The sequence below is a fragment of the Takifugu flavidus genome, chromosome 5 (assembly GCF_003711565.1).
Source record: "Takifugu flavidus isolate HTHZ2018 chromosome 5, ASM371156v2, whole genome shotgun sequence".
Classification (NCBI taxonomy): domain Eukaryota; kingdom Metazoa; phylum Chordata; class Actinopteri; order Tetraodontiformes; family Tetraodontidae; genus Takifugu; species Takifugu flavidus.
The window spans coordinates 15073037-15097425 of NC_079524.1; the positions used below are offsets into that span (position 1 = coordinate 15073037).

Consider the following 24389-nt stretch of genomic DNA (forward strand, 5'->3'; position numbering starts at 1 on the left):
AAGGAAACAGTATAATGTAGTATGCGCTATTCCAGTAGGTGTGCATGTCCTTTTGCAGCCTTTTTATTGGCTGATTTATCTTCAATTGAAATTCTCCCAGGTGGGACTATGCTAAGGTGTGATGTTTAAAACCTGCACTTTTCTGTGCAAAGGCCATGATTGATTGTCTTTGGACATTTTAATACTATGTATTAATTTATAATTTTAATATTAGTCGACTATTGTGCAGTAAAACTTTGAGATGACATTCGTTGAGCCCTACATCAAAAAGGGACACCAGAGGGCTGTATACTGTGTCAGCTGTATGAAACAAAGCCACCCTTATTATTTAGCTTTAACTTAACAAAACTATTGTTTTCTAAGACTGCCATAATAATGACAGCAGTGACTCCACACTCTGTGGACACTCCTCTTCAGTTTTTGTCATATATAGATCTTGTCAGGTGGGCCGTGGCTACACTGCATCTACAGTTTGTTGTCAGTTAGAACTTTATTGTCGACCATACCAGTCACTCGATTGCTGGTGGATACATTATCATCAAAGGTAAGTCCAATTTTTAAAATTACATTTAAATACAATTATTTGAAACCTGTAATGATGAAATATTATAGTTACTATATAGACTATAGTTATAGTATTATGTTTTTAGATTTAATTAAATAATTTCCTATTAAATTAGAATAATGTATTTTGATCACAAGTATGCAGAACCATATTTTCTTGAACTGTCATTTTTCATGAAGTGCTGAATTGGTCTGGTCAACTTTAAAATACCATTTTTAAATCAGAGATATTATAAACTAAATATTTTAAACCACACAAACTACACATTTAAACAAAACGTATTTTGGCAAATTCTTTCAAAATATTTATTATGCATCAACAATTGAGTCAGCTCAAGTGGTTTTGGAAAAAAAAACTAGAAATGAATGGAAAGGGTTTATATGGGAAATAAACAGGACAACAAACGTTACTTCATATTCAGATACAAATTTGTACATATAATTGTGTCCTATCCACACAGAACATTTGGGACTTGGTGACCCATAACAGTTGAGTGTTGCCATACCAAACAGTGGTGTTCTTTACACACCATCCACAACAACTACCTTCTTCTTCTGATCTCTCTGTCAAGAAAAACTGGTTTTCACACTAGTGATCATGTAAACAAAACTAATATCTTCATAAATGAATCTGTTGATTTTTACAGAAGAATATCAACAGAAGAGATGAATCAGTCATGTATTAGCTTCTTGAAAACTTTGCTGTTGAGTCTCAACCTGTTGTGCTGGGTAAGTTGCTTAAGCTTCCTATATAGCAAAAAGTCTGTACAAAAGAAAATATTAAAAAAGTTAAAAAGTAAAATATATATATTCCACCCGTGAGCAAAAAATGCCATGTGTTTGCTAACAATCAAAATTATTGCCTGTGCAGCATGAAAAAGATTTTGGTTGAAAGGTGATTGATCTTAAAAAAAGATCAATACATAACCCAAAAGTTCTCAGTTATATTTAGATCTGAGGAACAGGCAAATGAGTGATGTTTTGTTCCTGGAAGAACTTCTGTGTCAAGTGGGCATTGTGAACTAGCACAAATAAAATGTTCTTCAACCTTTTAATACCCCATGTTTGCTGATTTCTTAAATGAATGTATAAATAAATGATACATTTCTTAATGAATACATTGGTAATGCTAACAAATGGCTGCAAATATTTTTGCCATAATGTGTTATTTTTTGGACATGTAGGCATGAACTGTATAAGTTGATGCTTAAATCTGTTAATATTTGAATGTTCAAATATCCTTTAATATTTAAAGGGAATTTAAGAAGTATATATTTTTGTGTTGGAGTTGTGCAGTGCTTTTGTCATAGCTTTTGGGGAGTTCCAGATGATGCACTCTAAGTTTCCTGCCCTCTCCACTACCTTTTGGCCCATCTACCCTTCCAACACATTAGTGGTTACTGGTACCATTGCTGCATGTGTGTGTTACATCGGCGTCTTTGGAGGGATGAGGGAAAATCGTTGCATGCTCATCAGTGTAAGTATGAAGCCTTTTAATCGTTTATTGAATATGTACAATATTTTATATAATCTTATTCAAACAAGAGTCTTCTAGGAATTCAGTAACAATTAAGGGTTTTCAAATATAACCAAATTGGTCAAGCCTCTACACAATCCTGTGTTCTTGAACAACAATATAATTTTTGTTAATGTTAAAATACAATGTTGCATGAATTTTCCTTTCTATTGTATTTTATGGCATATTCATACTTTGACCTGCAAAAGGTTTCCAAATGCCCTTTTTTGTTCAACTGTTTGATTTCACATTACAAAATTTAATGTTAGAAGACACCATTAGGGAATTAAGCTCTAACTGCAGAAACTATAAAGTCTTATTGAACCAAATGTAGTCTTCAGATCGTGGTATGTAAAGTAAATGGCAATCAAGCTACCGGTAAGTCTCTTGAAACTAAATATGTTAAGGTGCTGCCAGTTGTAATGAACCTAAAGAGGGTTAAGTTAAGCAGCTATCCTGAGTACTAACTAAATGAATTCAAATCTAGATTCTATGAGGTAAAAGTGATAAAAGTGAATCCAATAATCACAAAAAATACAGCAATCTTGAGTTACTGGCAGCTAACTGAGCAATAACATGAAGTACAGATAATACTAATGCACTGACATGACATTTGGAATTTCCAGTTTTTCATCTTGCTTTTTATCCTGATGCTGGTAGAACTTGCAATGGCCTGTGTCTTCCTGGTCTACAGCAGAAAGGTAGGAAAGTTAACATTGGTTTTGCTTTTTCAGTCTCATGATTGAAAAGCATTTAATCACACTTAATAGTTCTGAAAGTAATGTTTTATAATGTCAATAAGTTGTGAACTGCTTTGCCACTCTATGTAGCACTTAATTCAGTATTTTGATCTTTGGAAACATTTGTTTTGCCAGTAAAACTAACATAAGCCTTGCCATCATTAGATTGGATTCTTTTTTTTACTATGGAGTAAAATGTTCCCATCACCTTCATCTTCCTCATCACAGTGCACATGAAATTACCCTGTTAAATGGCAATGGTTGCTGTGTTTGATCGTGGTGCATGTCATGTTTTAGATTACCAGAAAAACAGTAAATTATCGAAAGATATGGTAAAGATAATAACATTATTGTGTCGTAAACTGGCAGGTTTAATTATACTGTGAGTAATTGTCTTACAGGTTGACACCTACATGGAGAATGACTTGAAACAAAGTTTAGAGATATATAGGTTATCAAGTGAAGAAGACAATAGGAACCTTAAAGATCAACTTGATGCCGTTCAGAATCTGGTAAATAATCAATGATTCCATTGAAAAGAAGAAAAACTGAACTATTTGTATCCACACCAATTAGTGATAGTGAATTTGACACCTGCATTTTTCCCATCCATGACACACCAGCAGTGAACACACACAGGGCAGGAGCAATGGGTACTTTGCTCAAGGGCACAGCCTAGGCCTCCAAACAGCAACGCTCCAGTTAGACCAGTTTCTTTCCTCTGGGACAAAAGCTGAACAAGATTTGATTTACATAATGGAATTTAGTTATTAACCTTGCTCAAATAATAGGTTTTGAATATGTATAGAGGTATATTATTCTGAAACTGTTTTTTGATTAGTTTAGATGTTGTGGCGTTCATGGGGTGGAAGACTGGAAAAATAATACCCCATTATCATGTTGCGTGGAAGACCCCTGCAACAGCGTCCATTCCAAAAACTGGCAAGAGGTAATAATCTATAGTGTGTTTTTGAAAATGCCAGTATGTTTTTCTTTATTGATAGTTTGCATTCTTTTCTTTAGGGTTGTTTCGGAAAACTGAAGAACTGGTTCGCAAGCAACTTTCAGAGCACAGGTGCAGGTGTTGTCACCTTGTTTATCATACAGGTATAGTACATTTGGAGGTAAATTATGTCTGTACCAACATGTAAATCAAAGTAGGAGATGAATTTAGATTTTACGTGCCGGTACACCTGGTTAAAAAATACTCTTTGGTGATGTTCACATTGTGAGCAGACCTGTTTCTTCTGCAGCAAACGATGGGGGGGGGGCTTCATGTTTAAGGTCAGGACATCTGTGATCTCATGACAAGTCCACTGTAAATAGAAAAACAAAACAACAATGGCAGGTACAATGGTGGAGCTTCAATCTCTCCAATCTTGTCAGTGTTGCATCTTAAAAGGGGGGAAATTTTAATTACAATGGGGAAAAAGGGAGGTATTGTTTTCCGCTATGTTGCCGACCAGTCTGTTCCTCAACTTCCAGCACAATTCGATGATGTAGGACTGTTGGTGAAGAAATCAGCGGTTGCACCTGTGTCTGGCACTCACACTGCCTGCCAATAGGAGCGAGCCTGTAACAAACTGTGTTTTTATCTAAATGGCATTATATTCCTATTCAAATTGTTCTGAAATGCCGGTAGTACATGGGTTTAGATGGGTTCTCTGGCTAAAGTGAGAGGAGCTGTGGTGAGAGAATCAATAGAATACCATGGTAAAAGAGCCCAGCTTTTGCCTGCCATGGTGAGGGGTATAGCAGATTTACTTTATCTGTGCTTAATACGAGTCACCCTTTTCATTTTCTTGTCTTGTTTCTTCACAGTTTATTTGTATGTGTATCAACATCCCCCTTTTTTGCTACATGGGACGACGTGGACTTGGTTATCAGTGAAAAGGGGCCACTTCTGTTCTTGGTATTTGCATATTGCTTAAGGGCTGCTGATTCCTCTTCCCTATGATAACGGAGATTCATAAACCTTCAATCATTTATTTGTACTAAATCCAATAAAATCAAAGAGTGTGCAATTATTTACACATGGTTCACTGCTGATGTACTGCTGAGCTTTATATGTGAGTTATATGTCAGCTCTGTCTCAGCCCCCAAACCACAAGAGACCTGGTCCACATTTCTTTGCTGCACACGACATGCTTCTGTTTTGCAACAAACTTGCTACATTTTCTTCAAGAGGAAGAGTTCTTGTTAAAAAATGTAAATAATTAGCATTAACAATACATTTCCGGGAAATGTTTTATAATTCTCTTAAAATGCAACATCTCATTGATGCTCCAGGAAACCCATATGCAGTGTTTATTGGCATATTGTCATGTTTTTGAAATACCTGGCACAGTTGTCAGCGTATGACTAGACATGACTACACAAACTAGAGCAAGGTGCATAATTCATACCATGCCACAATGACCTTTTCTTGTCTTCCTGTCATTCTTTTAGCAGTCATCTCATATGTTTAAGCTTCAGGTTGATTAGACAATTGCTTGAATTTCTGTCCTAGTTTATTATTTTTTTCAACTGTTGATTGACTTGATTAATCAGCTTCTCATATAGACACGTTTGTCTGGATTAAACGTCTGTTTTAACCTTCCCCCTTGGGTCTATGATTTATTAAAATCCAATAGTCTCTAAAAACACACATCAGTGGATGAATTCAAACTACCGGTAATAATTGTGTGTGTGTGTGTGTGTGTGTGTGGTGTGTGTGTGTGTGTGTGTGTGTGTGTGTGTGTGTGTGTGTGTGTGTGTGTGTGTGTGTGTTCTGGTACTTGCTATATATTGAGTATTCTGCTATCAAAGTGAAGACATTTTAGCTAGTCCTCACAATGTCAATTTGCTGTTTGACATTTCAGACATCATTTTAAGGTTGAGGTTAGAATTGGGTTTTAAGGGTTTTAAGGGTTAGAGTAAGGGATATCATCATAAAGTTAATTTATTTTATTAATTCACTTCAAAAGTTGAAGCTCATATTAAACATTATAAAATACACACAGGTTACATAAATTTCTGCTCTGCTCTCCTCCAAAACTCATCAAGTGGCTAGAAGAAAGATGAATTATATATTTCTAGTGTTCATTTCTTTCAATTCGAGTGATAATGACTTACTGCTAATGAAAATCCCAAATGTCAAAAGTTCAATATTGGAGTCTCGTGGTGTTTAACTCTAATTAGCTGATTGACAGCAACATAGGTTCCCTGAGCCTTTAAATGGTCTCCCGCTGGTTCAGGAGGCTCCTCCATCATGGGAAATAATGCTGACTGGACAGTTCAGAAGACCATCGCTGACACCCTGCACAAGGAGATACTAAACATCACTTAGACCTCTTAAGAAGCTGCTGTTCTCAGCTACATTCAAGCACATTAAATAAAAGACAAAGGGTAAATACAAATGTAAAACTAAAGGAGCACAAGCAACAGCAGGAACAACAACCCAGAGAAGATTGTGATATGAAGAGACTAGCCACCATACACAGATGGACACAGGACCACTATACAACTGGCACAGTCCTGCTGACAATGTCAGAAATGTCTCACCTGAGCTGATTTCCTGTTTGTCCTCGGCTCAGGTGAGACACCTTTGATATTGTCAGCAGGACTGTGGCAGTATACAACAGGAAATCAGGGACAGTGTCCACCTTCTACCACGAGTAGAAGCTGTTGAGGTTGTCTGAGAGATGATTCATTTACAGCATTCAGATTCAGATTCAGATCCTTTATTGTTCCACACAGAGAAATTTACAGCACAACGACAGCAAGAGCACGCAGAGACAAGTAAGATAAAAATAAAATAGAATAGAATTCGGAATATACAAAGAGGATGTATATTTACACTAATCCAGATAAATGGATACTCGGCCCCTGTATACCTGTACATAGTACAGAGGGTGAATACAATATTCATATCAGAATATATAATATTCAGATTGTGCTAGCGGGCGTTATGTTTATTGTGCAGTCTGACAGCAGCCGGCCACTTCCTGAAATCCTGCTACTGAAAACGCTATGCTTTGCATTTACACAGTGGATGTATAGAAAGAGGAATTTAAGAGGAATGTGTCTGAAAACAAAATAATGCCAGCTTCACGGGCAACAGCATATGTAAGTGTGCATTTGTGTTTATATTGTAAGTATTTACAGTATATGGATGTGTGTGCACTTGCAAGCATATGTATGTATGTATGTATGTATGTATGTATGTATGTATGTATGTATGTATGTATGTATGTATGTATGTATGTATGTATGTATGTATGTATGATAGATAGATAGATAGATAGATAGATAGATAGATAGATAGATAGATAGATAGATAGATAGACAAAGCAAGAGAGATAAAGGGAGTTAGAGTTGACTATAGCCTATTTAGCATTTACATAACGTAAATATTGAATATTTTCTTTCCCAGGATTATTTATCCAGACCGGAAGAGGCGGGTAAGTAACGCCTATTGGCGGGGAGCGCCGTTAGAAGGGGCGGGACAAGTTCGGTTGCAGAGCAGGTTAACTATTCATGACCACAGCAGCAGGGTCACAGAAGATGGTGTAGGCGTCCATTGCGTCCATTCAGAAAAGGTCTGCTAGAGACCGTTACTGCAGTTTCCATGGAGAGCTGAGGCTGAATATGAGGCGATCGTCCTTAATAATGAACATTACTTTGCTGCTGATCTTTGTTTACGCGTATGTTGGGCTTTCGAAGGCTGCACCCCGCATCGGTTCAAACGATGTGTCGCCTGTCTACGGGAAGCGGGTCTCAGCTTCAGGCACCTGGCAGATCTTCCGTACCGACATGCCTCATTCTTCACCAGGGAGAGGGATCACTCTTAAGCCTTCTGCTCGACTAATGCTGGCGTCCACCTTTAATCCAGAGGGCCCGAGCCCTCCTGAGTCTGAAACACTTTCCAGCAACAGCGGCTCTGCTACCGCACCCAAGATCGGAGTAAATACTGCTTCACAGGAGCAGGTGTCAGGGCAGATCTCAAGACTAACGCACAAAAGATCCACTGATGCAAAGACGACGTTTTTCAGTTCAGATAAAACGGAGAAGCAGCCCGGGATGATGTTCATGGTCTCCCAGAAAACAGGCAGCTATGGCTGGGCCTCAGACAACACGGACACATCGTTCACCTCGGCGGAAAACGTTCAAGGTGGGTGTTTATCGCGCTGCATCCAGCTATCTTTTTGAAATTTGATTCTAATAAAGCAAATAATTTGAAAAAAAAAAAAGCAGTCTCACAGTCAAATAGATGAGCCGGCTGCCCCCATGTTTTGGTCCAGACGAATAGAGCAACAATCGGTAGATTTCACCTTTTACCCGCTATATTATGGATATTTCAACACCAGTAGGTTTAGATAACCACATAACCATTGTCCTCAGAATCAGCATCGAGCCCACTCGTCAAATTTCACAGATTTGCTGACAGTGGAGAGGAAAAGTGCTTTGTGTTGGGGGGGGCTCCTTGTCCAGCCAGACCATCCGTGCACAGATAATCTGGGCTTCTTTGTGTTGCATCCTGACGGGAATTAGAAGAAGTGGCTGCGTCGTTATTGTTAGCAGAGCCGGCTCTTCCAGAGGAAGGCAGGTTCTGCAAATCAAAAGGGACAAATTACGAATGAGCAAGCAGGGTGGGACCCTCTGCGCACCCCCGAAGTCTCTGTAATCCAGAATCAGGGTCTGCATTTATTCTCAAAACTCCTGGAGTATTTAGCTAAATATTTCCCTTCTGTGGTGAAACTTTACAATTTGTGTCTCAAAACTAGTGTCATAAACCAGTGATGAATTTACTCAATATTGAGCCAATAGCTATTGATGTTGATTAATCTGTATCTGCATGTTAATGAACAGTGATTTGAGATTTTTTTTTTAGATGTAATGGAAAAAGAAAGCTGCTGAAGTCCTAAAATCATAATATTGCCTCATATGCTGTGTGTTGTTCTATAGAGACCAGGTCTGATTCTTGAAGACGTCATTCTGCATATATCTGACACTCATTCTCATGCACAAAAAATTAAAGATTAAGCTCTCTCTGCGCAGGGTTCCATTACTCTCAACACCTGAGAAAGTGCTGTTCTTCCTGAATGACTTGACAGTCTTTCTTTATTGTGTGTTATTAAGGGAAATTCTTCTTTTGTGTGCTGTCTTGTTTAAAGTTTGACAGTAGTATGCTGCCTCAGCTTGTGATTAGAGAAAAGTTAAAAAAAGTTTAACTGTTATTTTCATTAACAAAAGGTATTTCTACCTGAAATACAGCAATATAACAAATGCGTTACTTGCAGCTACCTTAATGAATATATATATATAAAGCCACCATTTTTGCTCATGATTATGTAAGCATAAACGTGGCCTGGGTCACATTTATGGAGTCCTTGTGCTCAGATGCAGCATGGGAGCGAGGCATTTACAGCGCATGTTAGTGTTGTGGCCTAGGTAGCCCTGCAGTTGTTTTGTGCAGTCAGTTTTATTTAGGTACCAACAGGTCATATTGTTCACTAAGCAGATTTGAAAAGGCTGAGCTAAAGTATTTGTCCTCTGTTGTTCACTGTTATTTCCATGTATTTTATTCCACCCAGACAACCGATGTAACTGCAGCAGCGGTGCTGAGGGCATTCTGGACCCAGATGAATGTGATCAAGACACTGGTCAGTGCTCCTGCTTGGCTGGTTATACTGGCCTACAGTGTGAGGACTGCGAGGATGGATTCTTTACCAATGGTACCAGCGGCTGTCTGGCCTGTGCATGTGACTCTTTCGGAGCGGTGCATCTTCTCTGTGACAGGTCAGCTCTTTTCTGATTCCCATGTTGTTTGATAACACACTGAAACTTTCCTCTATGCTGCAATCACTGCTGTTATTTTTGTAAAGCTACACATTAACTCTGGTAAATATGGTGACCCTCAAATGGCAAAGTCTTTCGTGTTTACGTGGCTCTATACCAGTCACCTTTGACCAGTGCAGCACATTTATCTTGCTTGACTGGTTAGCGGCCCTGGATCTCTCTAGTGTCCTTATCACTTCTGTGATCAGTAATAAGGTATGACAAAAGCTACAATAAAAATAACTGTACTAGAAGAGGTAACAGACAGAGTCCCATCAACAGCCAACCAGAAGAAACTGACTGCAGTGACATGCACAACCAATCAAATGACAAATGTATGTTTGTTGTTGGTGTTAGGTAACGCCATTAAACACTAAGTCTATCCGGGAGTTAGCCTGTGTTTATGCGCACTTGTGCACACAAACCTGAAGAGACTTGGCTGTGACCCAGAAGCTGCATCTTCCAACTACTACTATCCAGCTGGTTTGTGTTTAGTGAGGGCAACATATGCTTTGGTAACAACAGTAACAGCTGAAATGCTGTAATATATACAACTGACCAATGTGTGGCACTGTAATGCATAGACACATAACATCAAAATGGGGAAGAAGAAATGGAGCATTGTATAAGTATGAAGCATGTGCGAAACAAACTACAACCACACAAGAAGACAACGTTGGTGGCAATATTTAGGGATCCATCCACTCTGGGGGGCGCTTTGGGGGAAAAAAAAAAAAAAGCATAGTCAGGCTTCCAAAACACCAATTCCATCTGCACAAAACATCCATATATTAAAAAATTGGCATACATTGGCATTTTAATGCCCTGTGTTCTGGACAGGGCCTTTAAAAAAAGGAGAGTAATGCGGGGGCTGTGTCAGGTGGCCTGGCCTCCACTATGACCCAGCCTAAAACCAATTGGGATGACATTTATTAGTCTGAAATGTTGAAAATGATACAAAATCAGATAAAAGCTCTGAATTAGAAGGTCTATCCAAACTGTACATACATAATGTGAAGGTTTATGTGTCTAAATTTCACAACTAATAGCATCACAGGTGTGTAGTTGACCAGTAAAATAATCTTTAATGTTAAGGAAGCAGTAAAACTGACATTTAGGTGTGACATCAAAATGTATTTAGAATTTAATTAGACTGTTGTTTCCCTTCTAGCTCAGGAATTTGTGAATGTAAGACTGGGGTGTATGGACCCAAGTGTGACGAATGCCATCCGGGTTTCTTCCACTTCAGCAGCACTGGGTGTCGACCATGTCACTGTCACAACCACACCAGCTACTGCCATCCACAGTCTGGTAAGTTGGTAGCCATGATACTAACCACATACATATTAGCATATGAAAGCTTCTTGTTTTCCAGAACGAAGGGGCAGTAATTCGTGATTGATCTGCTTTGCGTTTAAACAACAGCGGATGTGTTGATGTCACAACATTCTACTCTGGAACCCCTTTTTGAACCATTTTTGTATCACTCCAGTTTTAGGCATTGTAGTGTATATGGACAGTCCAAACTAAACTTGCACTTTCTAATGAAAATGTTGCGTAAAAGGGCCTAAAGTGCTCCTTGTCCTCGACACATTTGCCTACAAGGTCTGAGATGAGTAACGTTCATTGGTTAAAACCTGTCCAATTGGATCTGGTTACTCTGTTAGCCTGGCATCTGTGGTTTACCACTACAACACCATAGTCTTAATACTTTTTTGCTTTATGCTCTTTTGTTTTCCCCCAAGCTAAGGCCATCTTGGAAGTTACATCCAAGCATTTCAACTCTGTCCACCTGCAGGGAGATCAGTTTTTATACTTAACACTTCTTATATACATAACAGGGTTTTGAGGATCTCTGCTGCACTGCACAGATTTGTGTATGTTAAATTAATTGCATTGAATTTTTGAAAGTACTTGCTGCTTCTTTCTGACTTCTGTTGGTTCCCAAGGAACCATCTGTGCATATCACACCAGCATAGAGCACATATTAAAGGGTACCGGTACATTTCAATTATTAAGCTACTTTAACCTCCAAATTATTTTATTACAGCCCAGTCATAAGATTTGCATCCTAATGTAGAGTATCTTATTTCATGAGTTACAGTTCTGCATTTCTCATCATTGAATAAATTCCTGTAACATCTGGATGTTTTCTTCAGCAAGCACCAAACTAGATGGGACACTTTCCAGTAATGTTGGCAGGCGCTATCAGGAAATGTGGTCTGTAGTGGAGAGATGGGCAGGAAAATTGTCATCGTCACACAGCATCTATTTATACATCAAGACATACATTTTCTTTAATCTAAGTCTCTCCATCTTTTGATAAAATTATAGATTTTGATTCCAGTAAAAGCTCATATCTACTACCAGATTACCTTCCAGATTTTTGTACGTGCAGGGACTTGAATCAAGAACCCTCCAATTCTCCGCCCACTCCCTTACCGACTGACCTACCACTGCCCCTTCTTTTTTCTTCATTTTATTTTCATTTTCTTTAGCTTGTAAGAATGAGGACCATTAGTTTTGCCAGGAAACTTCCTATGGAAAACTCTACTGCTACATTGGCTCTTTATCTGTACACACCTTTTGCAGAACAGATGCTCTCCAGTGTCCACAATGTTCAGGCTAGATCTTTCTGGACATATTACCCATTTGCTTGTCTTTATGTACCTTTACGCAATTTAGAAGACATTTCCACTATTCCGTGTCAACCGTGGCCATTCCACATTTCTTATCAATCACAAAATAGTTATTATGATCTGTCAAGAGCAAGCTGTGGATGTATCACATAGCTGTAAACCTGTGTCCAATAGGATGGTGTCTGAACTGCGAGGGGAACACGCAAGGGTCCAACTGCGAGGTGTGCAAGCCTGGTTTCTACCGAAACCCTGAAAATGAACTGACTGAGCCCTGTTTACCTTGTCCCTGCTCCAACAGCACATCAAATGGACTCTGTCACGTAGGTCGGTATACATCCAAGCTTATACCTGCAATTTCATCCTCAAAAAGCATTTGAGAAGGACCCCATCATGCATCATAATGGGAATAGTAGGATGAAAAACTGCATCCTGATACAAGTAATGCTGTGTTTTGTATAATTCACTTTCACTTGTCTACTAACTGCACGTTATTTAACAATTGTAATTATTAATGTTAATTACTGTTCATGTTAAGTATGTAAAGAATATTGTGTTTTTGTGACTGAACAGGTGTCAGTGGCTTTCCGAAGTGTGACCTGTGCCTTCCCAACTATGCTGGTTTACACTGTGATGAATGCAGTGCTGGTTTATACAAATCATCCAAGGATTGTGTTCCTTGTGAGTGTAACGGGAATGCAGACCCAGGGGGCCCGGCCCAGATTTGCCACCCTAAAACTGGACACTGCCTTCAATGTACCAATAACACCACTGGGTCCTGGTGCCATCTCTGTGCTCCAGGCTTCATTGGGGATGCCAAGGCCCATAACTGCAGCAGTCTAGGTAAGCCCCCACTGAAGTATAGCTAGATGATGATCGACAAAAAAAACTGATGTGAAAAAATTTACATTTGAATTTCATTAAATTTGGCTTAATTTAAGTAGCGCCTGTTGCAATCAGGAGCGTCCTTAGGTGCTTGAGGGAAAAACCCCAGATCCTCATCCCTGATCAAGCAACAGTGGCAGTAAAGACAAATTTTTTTACTGGAAAAAACATTGACCAGGAACAGGTTCACCAGCCGCATGCTGGCCAGCTGGGTAGAGGAGTAAAGGGAGAGGCAGAGTAGGAGAGAATCCTAGAGAGAAGATAGAAACTGGCACATATAGCTTACATGCAAATAAACAAGTTATACTAAGGATGCTAAACAAAACCTCTGAGTGGGTCAGAGGTCAGTTAACGGACAGACTGATTGATTGGTTGGTTGATTGATTGATTGATTGATTGATTGATTAACTGATTAACAAGATTGTTATGGAAGCCTGTCGAGGCCTCGACCCTTAATCCAATTAAAAACCTATGGGGTGGCATTTTGTTTCTGAAGAGAAAACCAAGAAATGTAGTGTCTAATCTAAAGTATTTTCTTTTTTATTAGCAACCAGAACCATGACAGAGACCTCCACGCCAAGTGCAGTCTCCCCTTCTGCCAGTACCAGCAGCACTGTTGTGAATAAAGCAGGAGTCACATCTGTGCCCAGGTCTGTCAGCACCTTCATTGCCCCACTGAGCACTGCAGCAATCACCCAGGCAATGCTGAGCAGCATTAGCAGCCCCACAGACAACACCACTGCAGCCCTGACTAAGGTTTCCTGGACGCAATTCAACATAATCATCCTGGCTGTCATCATCCTGGTGGTGGTGCTGCTGCTGAGCTTCGTGGGAGGGGTCTACATGTACCGGGAGTACCAGAACCGCAAACTCAACGCACCTTTCTGGACCATTGAGTTGAAAGAGGACAACATTAGCTTCAGCAGTTACCACGACAGTATTCCCAATGCTGATGTGTCTGGTCTGCTGGAGGATGAGTCTAATGTAGTGGTGCCCAATGGGCAGTTGACACTGAGCACACAGGGCAACTGTTTCAAGGCTTAATACTTTTTAAAGACCTACGATGCAGATCCAGAAAAGCTGCAGGAATGCCACGCCCTTCCTTCGTATAGATTTGATTTTCCTATGGTGGTATTCAGAGTTTTCTGATCAAGGAAGACAGACAAAATTTTCATATGATTTCATCATGAACAGGTCCAAAGAACAAAGTACTGCCTGCAAAGGGTGCTGCTGTGAAAGAATGATTGTTGGTTAATTTTATTTAGTTGTTATGTTCCAAATAATGTTTATTTCTCCAATCGATGCTTCACATGTGAATTTTTGTACAGTGAAATCCGAGATTTGATTCATAGTGTGGTTACTTATCTCTTAACTATCCATTTTATCTCTAACTTTTATCTGGCTATCTCTCTGATCTATCTGATTATTTATTAATTTATCTGTTATTTATTTATTTATTTATTGACCTGATTGTTTATGCTATGTATTTATTTATTTGGCTGTTTGTAATGGGGGAAAAATGCAAAGAATCAACAGTTATGACTGTTTTTTTTTTTTTTAATTGTCTGAAGTAACTGGGATTAAGGTCTTACCCCTTTCAGTTTTTAATGTGTCACTGTGTTGCAGAGCTGCACATGCTATTTGGATGGCTCTCATCAGGTGTCAGCTTTTCATCCCACACTCAAGAGTTTCACAGTTCAACTCCATCCTTTATTAGTATTTAGGCATGTTAGCCGGGTCATTAAAAGAAAAAAGACTTTATGCTGGTGCATGGCTTTTATGCACACACCCAGAGCCAAAAAAACAGACATCCTGAACGGCGGTGTTTCAATGTTCACAATGTTTATAGCTTTCTGTCTTTATTTTAAAAGCATGCCAGCTTACCTGAACCAAGATGAACTGCAAGTAACCCATTGCTATTCCTTCAGCACAATCCATCTGTTGCAATCATTGAGTATTAATCCAGCATCTCCAGAATTTGGGTTTGAAGACTCCAAACAAACACGACAAAATGTTAGCCATGGAATTGATTAATATTTTACAGTATGAAAGAAACTAACTTAATCATCCTAAACAATATTTATACTTCATTCCTGGCTGTTTTTATTTTTTTCCATACACCAGAGCTTTGTTGTTTCTCCTCAGGTACTGGCTTTCTTCCTAGTGTGACTATGTAAATATGATTGGTGTACATGAATGTAAATATTTGCCTTATTATTGTCCAGGACTACTACATGTTCACTGTCACTGCAACATTTTATATTCATGTTTGTTATGAGTGGAGTGGTCATACATACTGCAAAACTGACACATTTACCCAAAATCACATTCCAAATCTCAAATAAAGTATTGATTAAAGTCGCATTTCACAGCTTTTTGTTTTGTTGATCTTAACTTTCTGATTGATTGAATGCATCATTCTGCACTGAAGCAGCTTTGTCCTATACATTTTGACTTGTAACGTGTTATTTAAAATTGCTCCGCTGGTTGTGAATCTTGACTGCTGCTCACACACTGAAGTAGTGATGTAATGTGAATTTCATTGTCTGGCTGAAGAATGTGATCTTCTGAGTTTTGTTACTGATTTAACAGTCAGGACGACTTTAGTAAGTGATTCTTCTCACTGTTCTAGTCAAATGTTACAATAAGGCCCTTTTTTGTCAACACCTTTCTGAGGAATATCTTCCAAAACTAAATCACTGAAGTCCTGATGGAAAATAAATACATGCTGTTGACATAAGTTCCTTTGAAAGTGTTGGTTTTGTGAAACACACAAAGGGCAGTTGAAGACTGTTGACTTACGTAATAAGTGAAAAGATGGGACAGAATATTGTTATTGTTTTTAATGCTTGGACTATGAAGTTTAATTTAATTCTCATAAATTCACATAAATTAATTTGCAATTTTGTTTTCTCTTTCCTTACTGTGCCTGTGAAATAGTTAATGGACTATTAATGTGTTTATAAACTAGAACATTTCAAAGCCCTTCACTTGATCAAGTCATACTCTTTCCACAAAGTGTCGGGGGGAATCTTTTAATGTCTGTTTAATTTTTTGTAAAAAAAAAATCAAAGAAAAGTACAGTTTAACAGACACACCAACAGTGATCACGGAGATGTCCATAAATAGATCTAACCAGATTTCCTTTTGTACTGGACAGAAATGTAAATCTTTCCTCAAAATGTTTGCAATTTTTTTTCTTGAAAACACAACAAACTAAGGAATAATTAAAGCACACAAAGTGAGATAGATATAATAAAAAAAGGTATAATCAAATATATTGTAGTATACATCAGGGTTTAGGCTTTAGGATAATGGGCATTGAGGTGGCTCCAGATGGGTTCCTGAGTGGCACTGTAGGCCTGCTGGGTGCATGGAGCCATCCATGATGTTGGAAGCCTTTCTCTGCCTAAATGTTGGAGGTCTGGGGCAGGATTTGCTCTCAACCTGTGCAGCTTCCAGCACTATGTGTAGAGCAGTTGTAGAGCCATTGATGCCGGAGTAGAGGATGCCCTGATAAATGTCAGGTAACAGAAAATGGATGGAGAGACGTCGTATAAATAAATGAACAACGTGAATTTACAGTCTCTATTGGTTATTTATCACCTTTTATTATGAAAGATTTAAGTTGTCTAAGGATGATACTTACATTTACCACATATACTGTTGTTAAACTTTGATGCTTTTTCAGACATACAGCAAAATTAACTACATTCTTATCATCCTCATCATCATCATCATCATCATCATATCCATCACCATCACCTGCAGATATCCTCACAGAATATTACAGGATTTGAATTTCCCAGTGATTTAAATAAATAAACTCAAAATGTTGTAAATGTAGTTTGCCCCACTGAGGCTTCCGTAGATGAAAGAGTATTTGACGTCATTTGTCCGCGCAGCATTTTGAGTTGGTGCGTTTTCAATAAGTGGGAAACGTTGTTATCTAATTGATGTGTGTTTCTTACGCTCTGCGACTTTCACTGAGTCTGTAGATACCTAATTTGACAGTGACACTTTTAACCTTAGATCGTTTTAACACTCAGAGCTAAGCTCCGTGTGTTGAGTTTTGATAGACATTGATGTGATGTTTACTGCTTTCTAAACTGTGTGGCGGTGCAGAGCGGGCGGCCATGAATGGAGGGGGCAGTCCGCGAACGCTGCATGTGTTTGACACAGAGCTCAACGCCGACACCGTGGAGTGGTGCCCCCAGTCGCCCCACAACAACATACTGGTCTGCGGGACGTACCAACTGGCCGGAAGTGTGAGAGCCCAGCATTATTGAATATAAATGTAAAGGTTTTAGTAAAGCTGCATAATCGGTGCACTTTTGTATTCAGATAAACAATAAAGCAGTCAACATAAAGTAATAAACCCTGAACCATTTATGTGCCCCACAGGGGTAATGAATTAACTGCGCAACAGAGAATTTTGTATTGTCAGTGCTCAGAGAGACTGTTACAATACATTTACTATGTTATTGTACTGTAATGCTTCTTGTTGTTATATTTCCTAAAGCAGCCACATTGCACTGAGCCTGATTCCATTCTGTTGGTGCGGCTGTTCCTCTGTTTTTACCAAGGTCCTTTGTACAACCACAGACGTTTTTATGCAATAGTGCCATTAGACAAGAACGTGAACCCCAAAGTTCCATCTCTGGTGTTAAAATATGCTTTGTCTGTTATTTCTGTTTAGTAGCAGATGGCACTCTAGGAGTCATTACTGACCACTGTCATTTTTAATGGGTGAATGTAGAGATGACTCAAAAAGCTAATCAATACAGACCAAAGTTAACCAAAGCATACAAATTCCTGATTACTATAAATGAAGTATGTATACTTGTTTCCATCAAGGCTGGGACAGAGTGTATTAAATGTAATATGAAAGTAATATGACCTTATAATAGGATTTGAATCTGACTGTAGCGGGAACAGCTGCCTGAACTTTCTCTGTGTCCCATTTTTGTCATTGTTGTAGGTGGAAGAGCCAGATGCTGCGCCCAGTAGGATAGGTCGTTTATACCTGTTTAGGTTTCAATCAAGTGATACTCCTCTGACTGAGCTCCAGCGCCTAGACACGTCTGCCATTTTAGATTTGAAATGGTAACAACATAACTGTTGTTGCAGCAGCTGCCTCCCTGTTTGTCCCACTAACTGGTTTGTATTTTATCAGGTGCCACGTGCCGATTTCAGAACAGACAGTGTTGGGGATGGCAGCTGCCACTGGAGAGCTGCATCTCTACATGCTCTCAGAAAATGAGGTAAGACATAAGAACGTCAGAGTTCAGGATTTTTGACTGGAAAGAGGGGGGTTTATTTGCTAATATCTTTGTCTAAAAAACATTTGCCATGCTTGCATCTAAAAGATGTCCTGACAAATTTTGTCAAAGAGTATTATATCAATCATACTCTATTTATAGCACAAAGAAAATGTATCACAAAGTGGTTTTATGCCACAAAATCAGATGAAACAAAGCAAAAGTAAAACGGACACAGACATGTACACATGCCCCATAAGAGCATGCAACTGCTATCAAACTCTTAACAATGCACAGTGAAAAAACACCAGGGGCTGGATAAATCCAAATGAATGAAAGGACAGTAAGAATTAATAAGAAAAGTAGTAAAATACTACAACATATAAGGGAATCAATCAAATTCCAAGTCTATGAGTTATATGTCAAATTTACACTCTAGTCCAACCTGTTTAAATATTTTCTGCTCATCTATTTTGTGATTATCAATAGATGATGATTTCAGGCTGTATCTTGTCATTATTCTTCTCCAAAATCAAGTATGTGATTCAAACATTGTCATAGTTTTCACAAATCCTGTGATGGTGCAGTTGCTGATATGACTGTAGTGTTGAACATTAAAAGTAGTATATACTGTATTTATAGGAAGGTAACTGCTATCTACAACCTCTGAGCAATCAGGAGGTGGGAAAAGAATGTCTGCTCTTGTCCCTGGATTGGTCCACTGGAAGGAAGGACTGGTAAGCCAACCTTGTGACTGAAAACATGCTTCTTTTCATCACCAGTTAAAAAGGCAGATATAATACTAAGTGTTCCCTACTTATGGTAAATTCTGAGTTGCTATGTTTTGATGTTTTCTATGAACAGTTCTGAGGTGAAGCTGGTGTGCAGCGACTCTGCTGGATGTGTTAATGTTCTGTCCATGTGTGAAGGGACTCTGATGCCGCTCTCACAGTGGAAAGCTCATGATTTCGAGGCCTGGATCTCAGCCTTCTCCTATTGGGATACACAGCTTATTTATTCTGGTAACACAGCAGAATAACTTTGATAAATCAGACAGAGCTTACTCAAAATCCAAATATCTTTATTTTAGACCAAAACAACCCAAACTTTGTTGCAAAGCATAAATGAAAGTGTAAAGATATGTCCAGATTTTGGCAGGTTACAGGCTAGCGGTAATGTAAAGGCATGTACCGGTATGTCACACTGCTGTTAACATCTTTAATGTTCACTTGATTCACATTTATGTCTTTATGTTGGTGCTTGACTTACCGACAAATACAAATATTTTTTTAAAATATTGCTATTAGAGCTAATGTATATTAAAACATTTTTTTCATAAAATTAAATCATAGACAGTAGTAAATTATAAGGACATACACTCACCTGACACTTTATTAGGTTGACCTTGCCAGTAAAAGGGTGGACCCCCCCCCGGCCCCTCTCTTGCCTTCAGAGCTGCCTTAATTTTTAATGACATAATTTCAACAAGGTGTTGGAAACATTCCTCAGAGATTTTGACCCATATTGACCTGATAGCATCAAGCAGTTGCTGCACATTTGTCAGTTGCACATCTCCGGTTTCACCACATGCCAAAGGTGCTCTATTGGATTGAGATCTGGTGACTGTGGAGGCCGTTCGAGTACAGTGAGTACAGTCTCATTATCATGTTCCAGAAACCAGTCTTTCATGCTGTTTGTGCCGAAATCTCTCTGACCATCTGAGGGAGACCAGGCAACATTTTCATATCCAATTTTGTGAGCAGGTGGGAATTATAGCCTCACTTTCCTGTTCTTAGCTAACTGGAGTAGCATTGGTATGGTTTTCTAGTGCTGAACTCCTTCTACAATGAGTTGTGCATTCAGCGTTGGTAGTCTGCATTCCTTGGTTATATCAAGTGGTTGGTTTACTGTTGTCCTTCCATCATCTGTAACCAATCTGCCCAGTCTCATCTGACCTCTCATATCAAAATGGAATTTTCATCCACAAAATTTCCACTCACTGGTTATTTTCACTTTTTGGGACCATTCTCTGTAAACCCTAGAGATGGTTGCGTGTCAAAATTCCAGTAGATCAGCTTCTGAACTATAACAACCAGACAAACTTCAAAGTCACTTAAATCCTCTTTCTTCTCCATTTTGATGCTTAGTTTGAACTTGAAAAAGTTGTCTTGACCATGTCTGCATGCCTGAATGCACTGTGCCACGGTTGTGGCCCCAACTCAGGTTGTGTTAATGAGCAATTGGAACACGTGAACCTAATAAAGTGGTTGGTGAGTGTATACATACATGTTTGTATATTTGTATGTGAGTGTGTTTGTGTGTGCGAGCTCATATGTATGTATAGAGTATAGACAGATTGCATTTTTTTTCCTACATTCTTTTTATCTATATGTGTCAATATATAATATAGGTGGTGATGACTGCAAACTAAAAGGCTGGGACCTCAGGATGGATCCATCCCACCCTACCTTCACCAGTAAAGAGTATGTCCTGATTGTGGTGTATTTATTTATTTTTTTAACTCACTGACCTATTTATTTATTTTACAAAGGCACACCATGGGTGTCTGCAGCATTCACAGCAGTCCTATTCGGGAACACATACTGGCTACAGGCAGGTACATAACAACACTTTATGATACGAGAGTTAAATATGAACAAATAAATCATTTCCCTCATACAATGATGATATTTGTTAGTATGGTGCATGTACTGCTCACTTCCTAATGCAGGATTTTTTTTATCAATTCTGCTTACAATTTGACTTTTTTCTTTGTTTAATTTTTTTTTGGCTATTTGTTTCCTGTATCAGCTTTAAATCCATTGACTCCAATTTGAGTTGATGGGCTTTATCAGTTCTTTGCTTTTTTGTTTGAACTGGTGAATGTTGCTATCCAGAGTGGGTTTAGGCTACTTTGGTTCATCTTCATGTTGGTCTGTAGCAGAGTTAATTTCAGTCATTACATATAGTGAGATCTTTCTCCTGTCTGCAGCTATGATGAGCAGGTCTTGCTCTGGGATGGCAGGAACATGAGGAAACCTTTTGGACACAGTCTTATGGGGGGTGGAGTGTGGAGGCTCAAGTGGCATCCAACCAATCAAAGCCTACTTTTGGCTGCATGCATGCACAACAACTTCAAAATCCTTAACTGCCAATCAGCATTTGGTAAGGATGATGAGATTAATACTAATATTCTTCTATGGTTTAATTAGTAATGAGTCCAGGAAATGATTTTTAAAAGTCTATGCACCATGCAAAATTATGTTAAACATTGGTTTGCTTTATTATTTGTCATAAAATGTGAACACAATTAAATCAAATTTGTTGACAAGTATATCCTTATGATAATTGCACAATCTTTAATAACTGTGATATAACAGACGAATACCCTTATATTTGTCATGCCTCCCCAAAAAGAGCTTCCCGCGGATCTTTAATCTAGAATTGTTAATTTACATCAAGTGGTAAATGACTTCAGAGACTAGAAATTCAGCAGTTTACAGTTAGGCCAACAGTCTACACATGGAGACACTTTGGTACTATGGCTACTCTACTCTCACAACAGAAACTAATCAAAGAGGTCAAGAAACAAGCCTTAGTTTCAGCTAAAGATTTGAAGCTTCTGCTTCCTAAAAGAAGACTTCTGAATATCTGTAACAAACCCGTCCCGACTTTCGACAGTGGTTATTGGCATACATCAGACATACGTGAAAACATCATCCTAAAGTGAAACAAAACTCTTTAGAATAACCAGAGAACACCTGTAATTCACTGAATCTCACTGAAAAATCTGAAGTTGGCTGATGTCACAGGACAATCACTCAAAACACCAGAGCAACATGTTACTAAATCAGAGGGTTCACTTTTCCCCACTAACATTTTGAATGTTAAACAAGTCTACTTAATTAAAACATAAAAGTTAGTATTTTGGCACATTATATTTGTCTGTACAATTACATATGTATTTTTTCAGACCAGACTTGTTTGACTTTATAATGTATAGAAGTTGGTTCATTCCTGATTGTTTATGTGACTGACTGTTCCTAACTTTTTGTCTTCCAGAGAGCCCTGGGACGACATGTCCCATTGTAGCCTCATATGACCTCCATAGCTCCCTGGCTTATGGGGCTGACTGGTGTCATATGAGTCTAGATTCAAAAGGCCCCTCTCCTGAAGCTGAAGTAGATCACAGCCCTGCCAAGACTGAAGGACACCTGAGGGTCCACTATGAGTCTCCTACTGCCAGCTTTGAGACCTCTCTAGAGGATGATGAGGGACAGTACATCCCACATGACACACCCTCATCCTCCAGCATCAACCTTGCCATCAGTTCTGAGGATGAGCCATCATCTTGCGTACTGGCGAGCTGTTCGTTTTATGACCACATCCTCCATATTTGGCTGTGGGACAGAGTTCAGGATGATCTTGAACCACAGCAGTCTAAACCACAATAAAGCACCCCTGAACTGGCAGCGTGCTTATATACGGTATCAGTTTTTACATAAATTCACTGGAGAAAAATCATAAAATAGTCATATCAGTGTAGACATGACCATTTTATTGAACTTTATTAAGTTTGTTGCCTTCTTCAAGATCAATGTCTTTTTTTCTGAAAACATTTCTTCTCTGAATAGATTTATCCACAAAATGTAATTTTGAGAACCTTGATGGCTCAAGCAAAGATATAGCAACGTATGCTTGTGAAGTTTCAAAGGACGCATTCACATTCAAGACATGTTTAGACTGAAGAATGTATGCTGGAATTACTCATCTTAGTATATGCATGAGAAAAAGATCTCTCAGATATCAAATATCTTATGTAATTTTAATAATTGTTGTAACCCAACAAAATCTCTGATGGACTGAAATTGGATATTTTTATTCAAAGGTCAAATAAAGTATTGAAAAAACAATACACAGACCAAACAGCAGTACTCATTTCTGGCTGTTGCAAAACATCCACATCATCCTTGGTTGCATTTGTCAAGCCAGCTGACTTGTCATAATGTCAATTACATCTGTGCAGCTTTATTGATCCGAATGCCAGCAAACATTTACCTCACGTAGTTCTTTGGATAAAGCTTGAAGAGTTTTCCCTCCTGGGAAGATTCAAAGCCGTATTTCTCCAGCTGATCTCTATTGAATGTTCCCTCTTTAAAGTCTTTTGTAATGTGAGGGGCTACTACATCAGAGAACAAACTCTGAGCTGTAACTGGGGTGGCAGATCCTCTCTGACACCTGTAGGATACGTATGGTCTCAGTTTAAAACCTTCCAAGTTTGGCACCAACAGCTCTGGGATCATCGCACGAACAGCAACAAACTTCCTGCTGGAGAGTGCGAGCCCAGTGGGCCGAGCGCCCCGGCCTTTGTTATGAGTACGTGACCCACGTTTACTGGTGAATTCAGACATCCTGTCAGCCCCTCTCCTCAGACCCTGCACCAACCGGGACAAAATCCCCATGATTCACTGCAAAAAAACAGTCAAAAAGTTGATAGAGTTTAAGATTCTGTCAAACATGCTTTGTAGATTTATTTTAATTGGTGTGAAAGGGACAAACCTTTCAGAGATTTAACTGGCAATCAAGAACTTTCTTTGGTCCTCTGGCTAGTTAAGTGTAACTGCAAACATTAAAAGCAGGTCGGTTATCTCTACAGCACATTTAAATACTGGCAAGACATTGAGATCCCCAATAATAGACATTGTTATGACCCTGGTCATATTTGGAGAAGCCATGCTCCGAATGTCCGCTTTGTCCACCCACTTGTGGTTCTGCTGGGAATGTGAGTGAGTAGGAGTAACGTAGACATGATTACATAGCACCAACACCCAATTTCGTTGGTAGAATTACCCTTATTTCGAAGTGGAGGCTGTTCACAGACCTTGTGCTACATCCTAAGGCACCGTGCCACGAGCCGTTCACTTATCGATAAAGGTGAACGAGGTACGCAGAAATTTAATCAATTCAT

General features: G+C 38.9%; 3 protein-coding genes across 5 annotated transcripts; all 3 read left to right on the forward strand.

The window, feature by feature from the left end:
* The first annotated feature begins 388 nt into the window (after positions 1-388).
* LOC130525808 (leukocyte surface antigen CD53-like) lies at positions 389-5419 on the forward strand. 2 transcript variants are annotated; one of them, XM_057033005.1, is made up of 8 exons: positions 389-544; positions 1212-1293; positions 1853-2041; positions 2707-2781; positions 3222-3332; positions 3662-3769; positions 3844-3927; positions 4642-5419. In XM_057033005.1, exons 2-8 carry the CDS (start codon positions 1231-1233, stop codon positions 4708-4710), a joined length of 699 nt encoding a protein of 232 aa, XP_056888985.1. In that variant the 5' UTR covers positions 389-544; positions 1212-1230; the 3' UTR covers positions 4711-5419. The 2 variants fall into 2 exon arrangements, with proteins under 2 accessions (XP_056888985.1, XP_056888986.1); XM_057033006.1 differs by having other exon boundaries at positions 496-544; positions 1861-2041.
* Positions 5420-7314: 1895 nt separating this feature from the next.
* Positions 7315-15900, forward strand: LOC130525399 (multiple epidermal growth factor-like domains protein 9). Its single transcript, XM_057032141.1, has 6 exons — positions 7315-7972; positions 9396-9600; positions 10811-10950; positions 12453-12602; positions 12849-13118; positions 13708-15900. The coding sequence occupies exons 1-6, from the start codon at positions 7450-7452 to the stop codon at positions 14202-14204; spliced, it is 1785 nt and encodes a 594-aa protein (XP_056888121.1). The 5' UTR covers positions 7315-7449; the 3' UTR covers positions 14205-15900.
* Positions 15901-17051: 1151 nt separating this feature from the next.
* On the forward strand, positions 17052-23347 carry dph7 (diphthamide biosynthesis 7). Of its 2 annotated transcripts, XM_057032146.1 has the most exons (10): positions 17058-17077; positions 17286-17428; positions 18142-18266; positions 18337-18424; positions 19064-19158; positions 19286-19443; positions 20832-20904; positions 20973-21038; positions 21414-21586; positions 22484-23347. In XM_057032146.1, the coding sequence occupies exons 2-10, from the start codon at positions 17297-17299 to the stop codon at positions 22873-22875; spliced, it is 1302 nt and encodes a 433-aa protein (XP_056888126.1). In that variant the 5' UTR covers positions 17058-17077; positions 17286-17296; the 3' UTR covers positions 22876-23347. The 2 variants fall into 2 exon arrangements, with proteins under 2 accessions (XP_056888125.1, XP_056888126.1); XM_057032145.1 differs by having other exon boundaries at positions 17052-17428.
* Positions 23348-24389: the final 1042 nt, after the last annotated feature.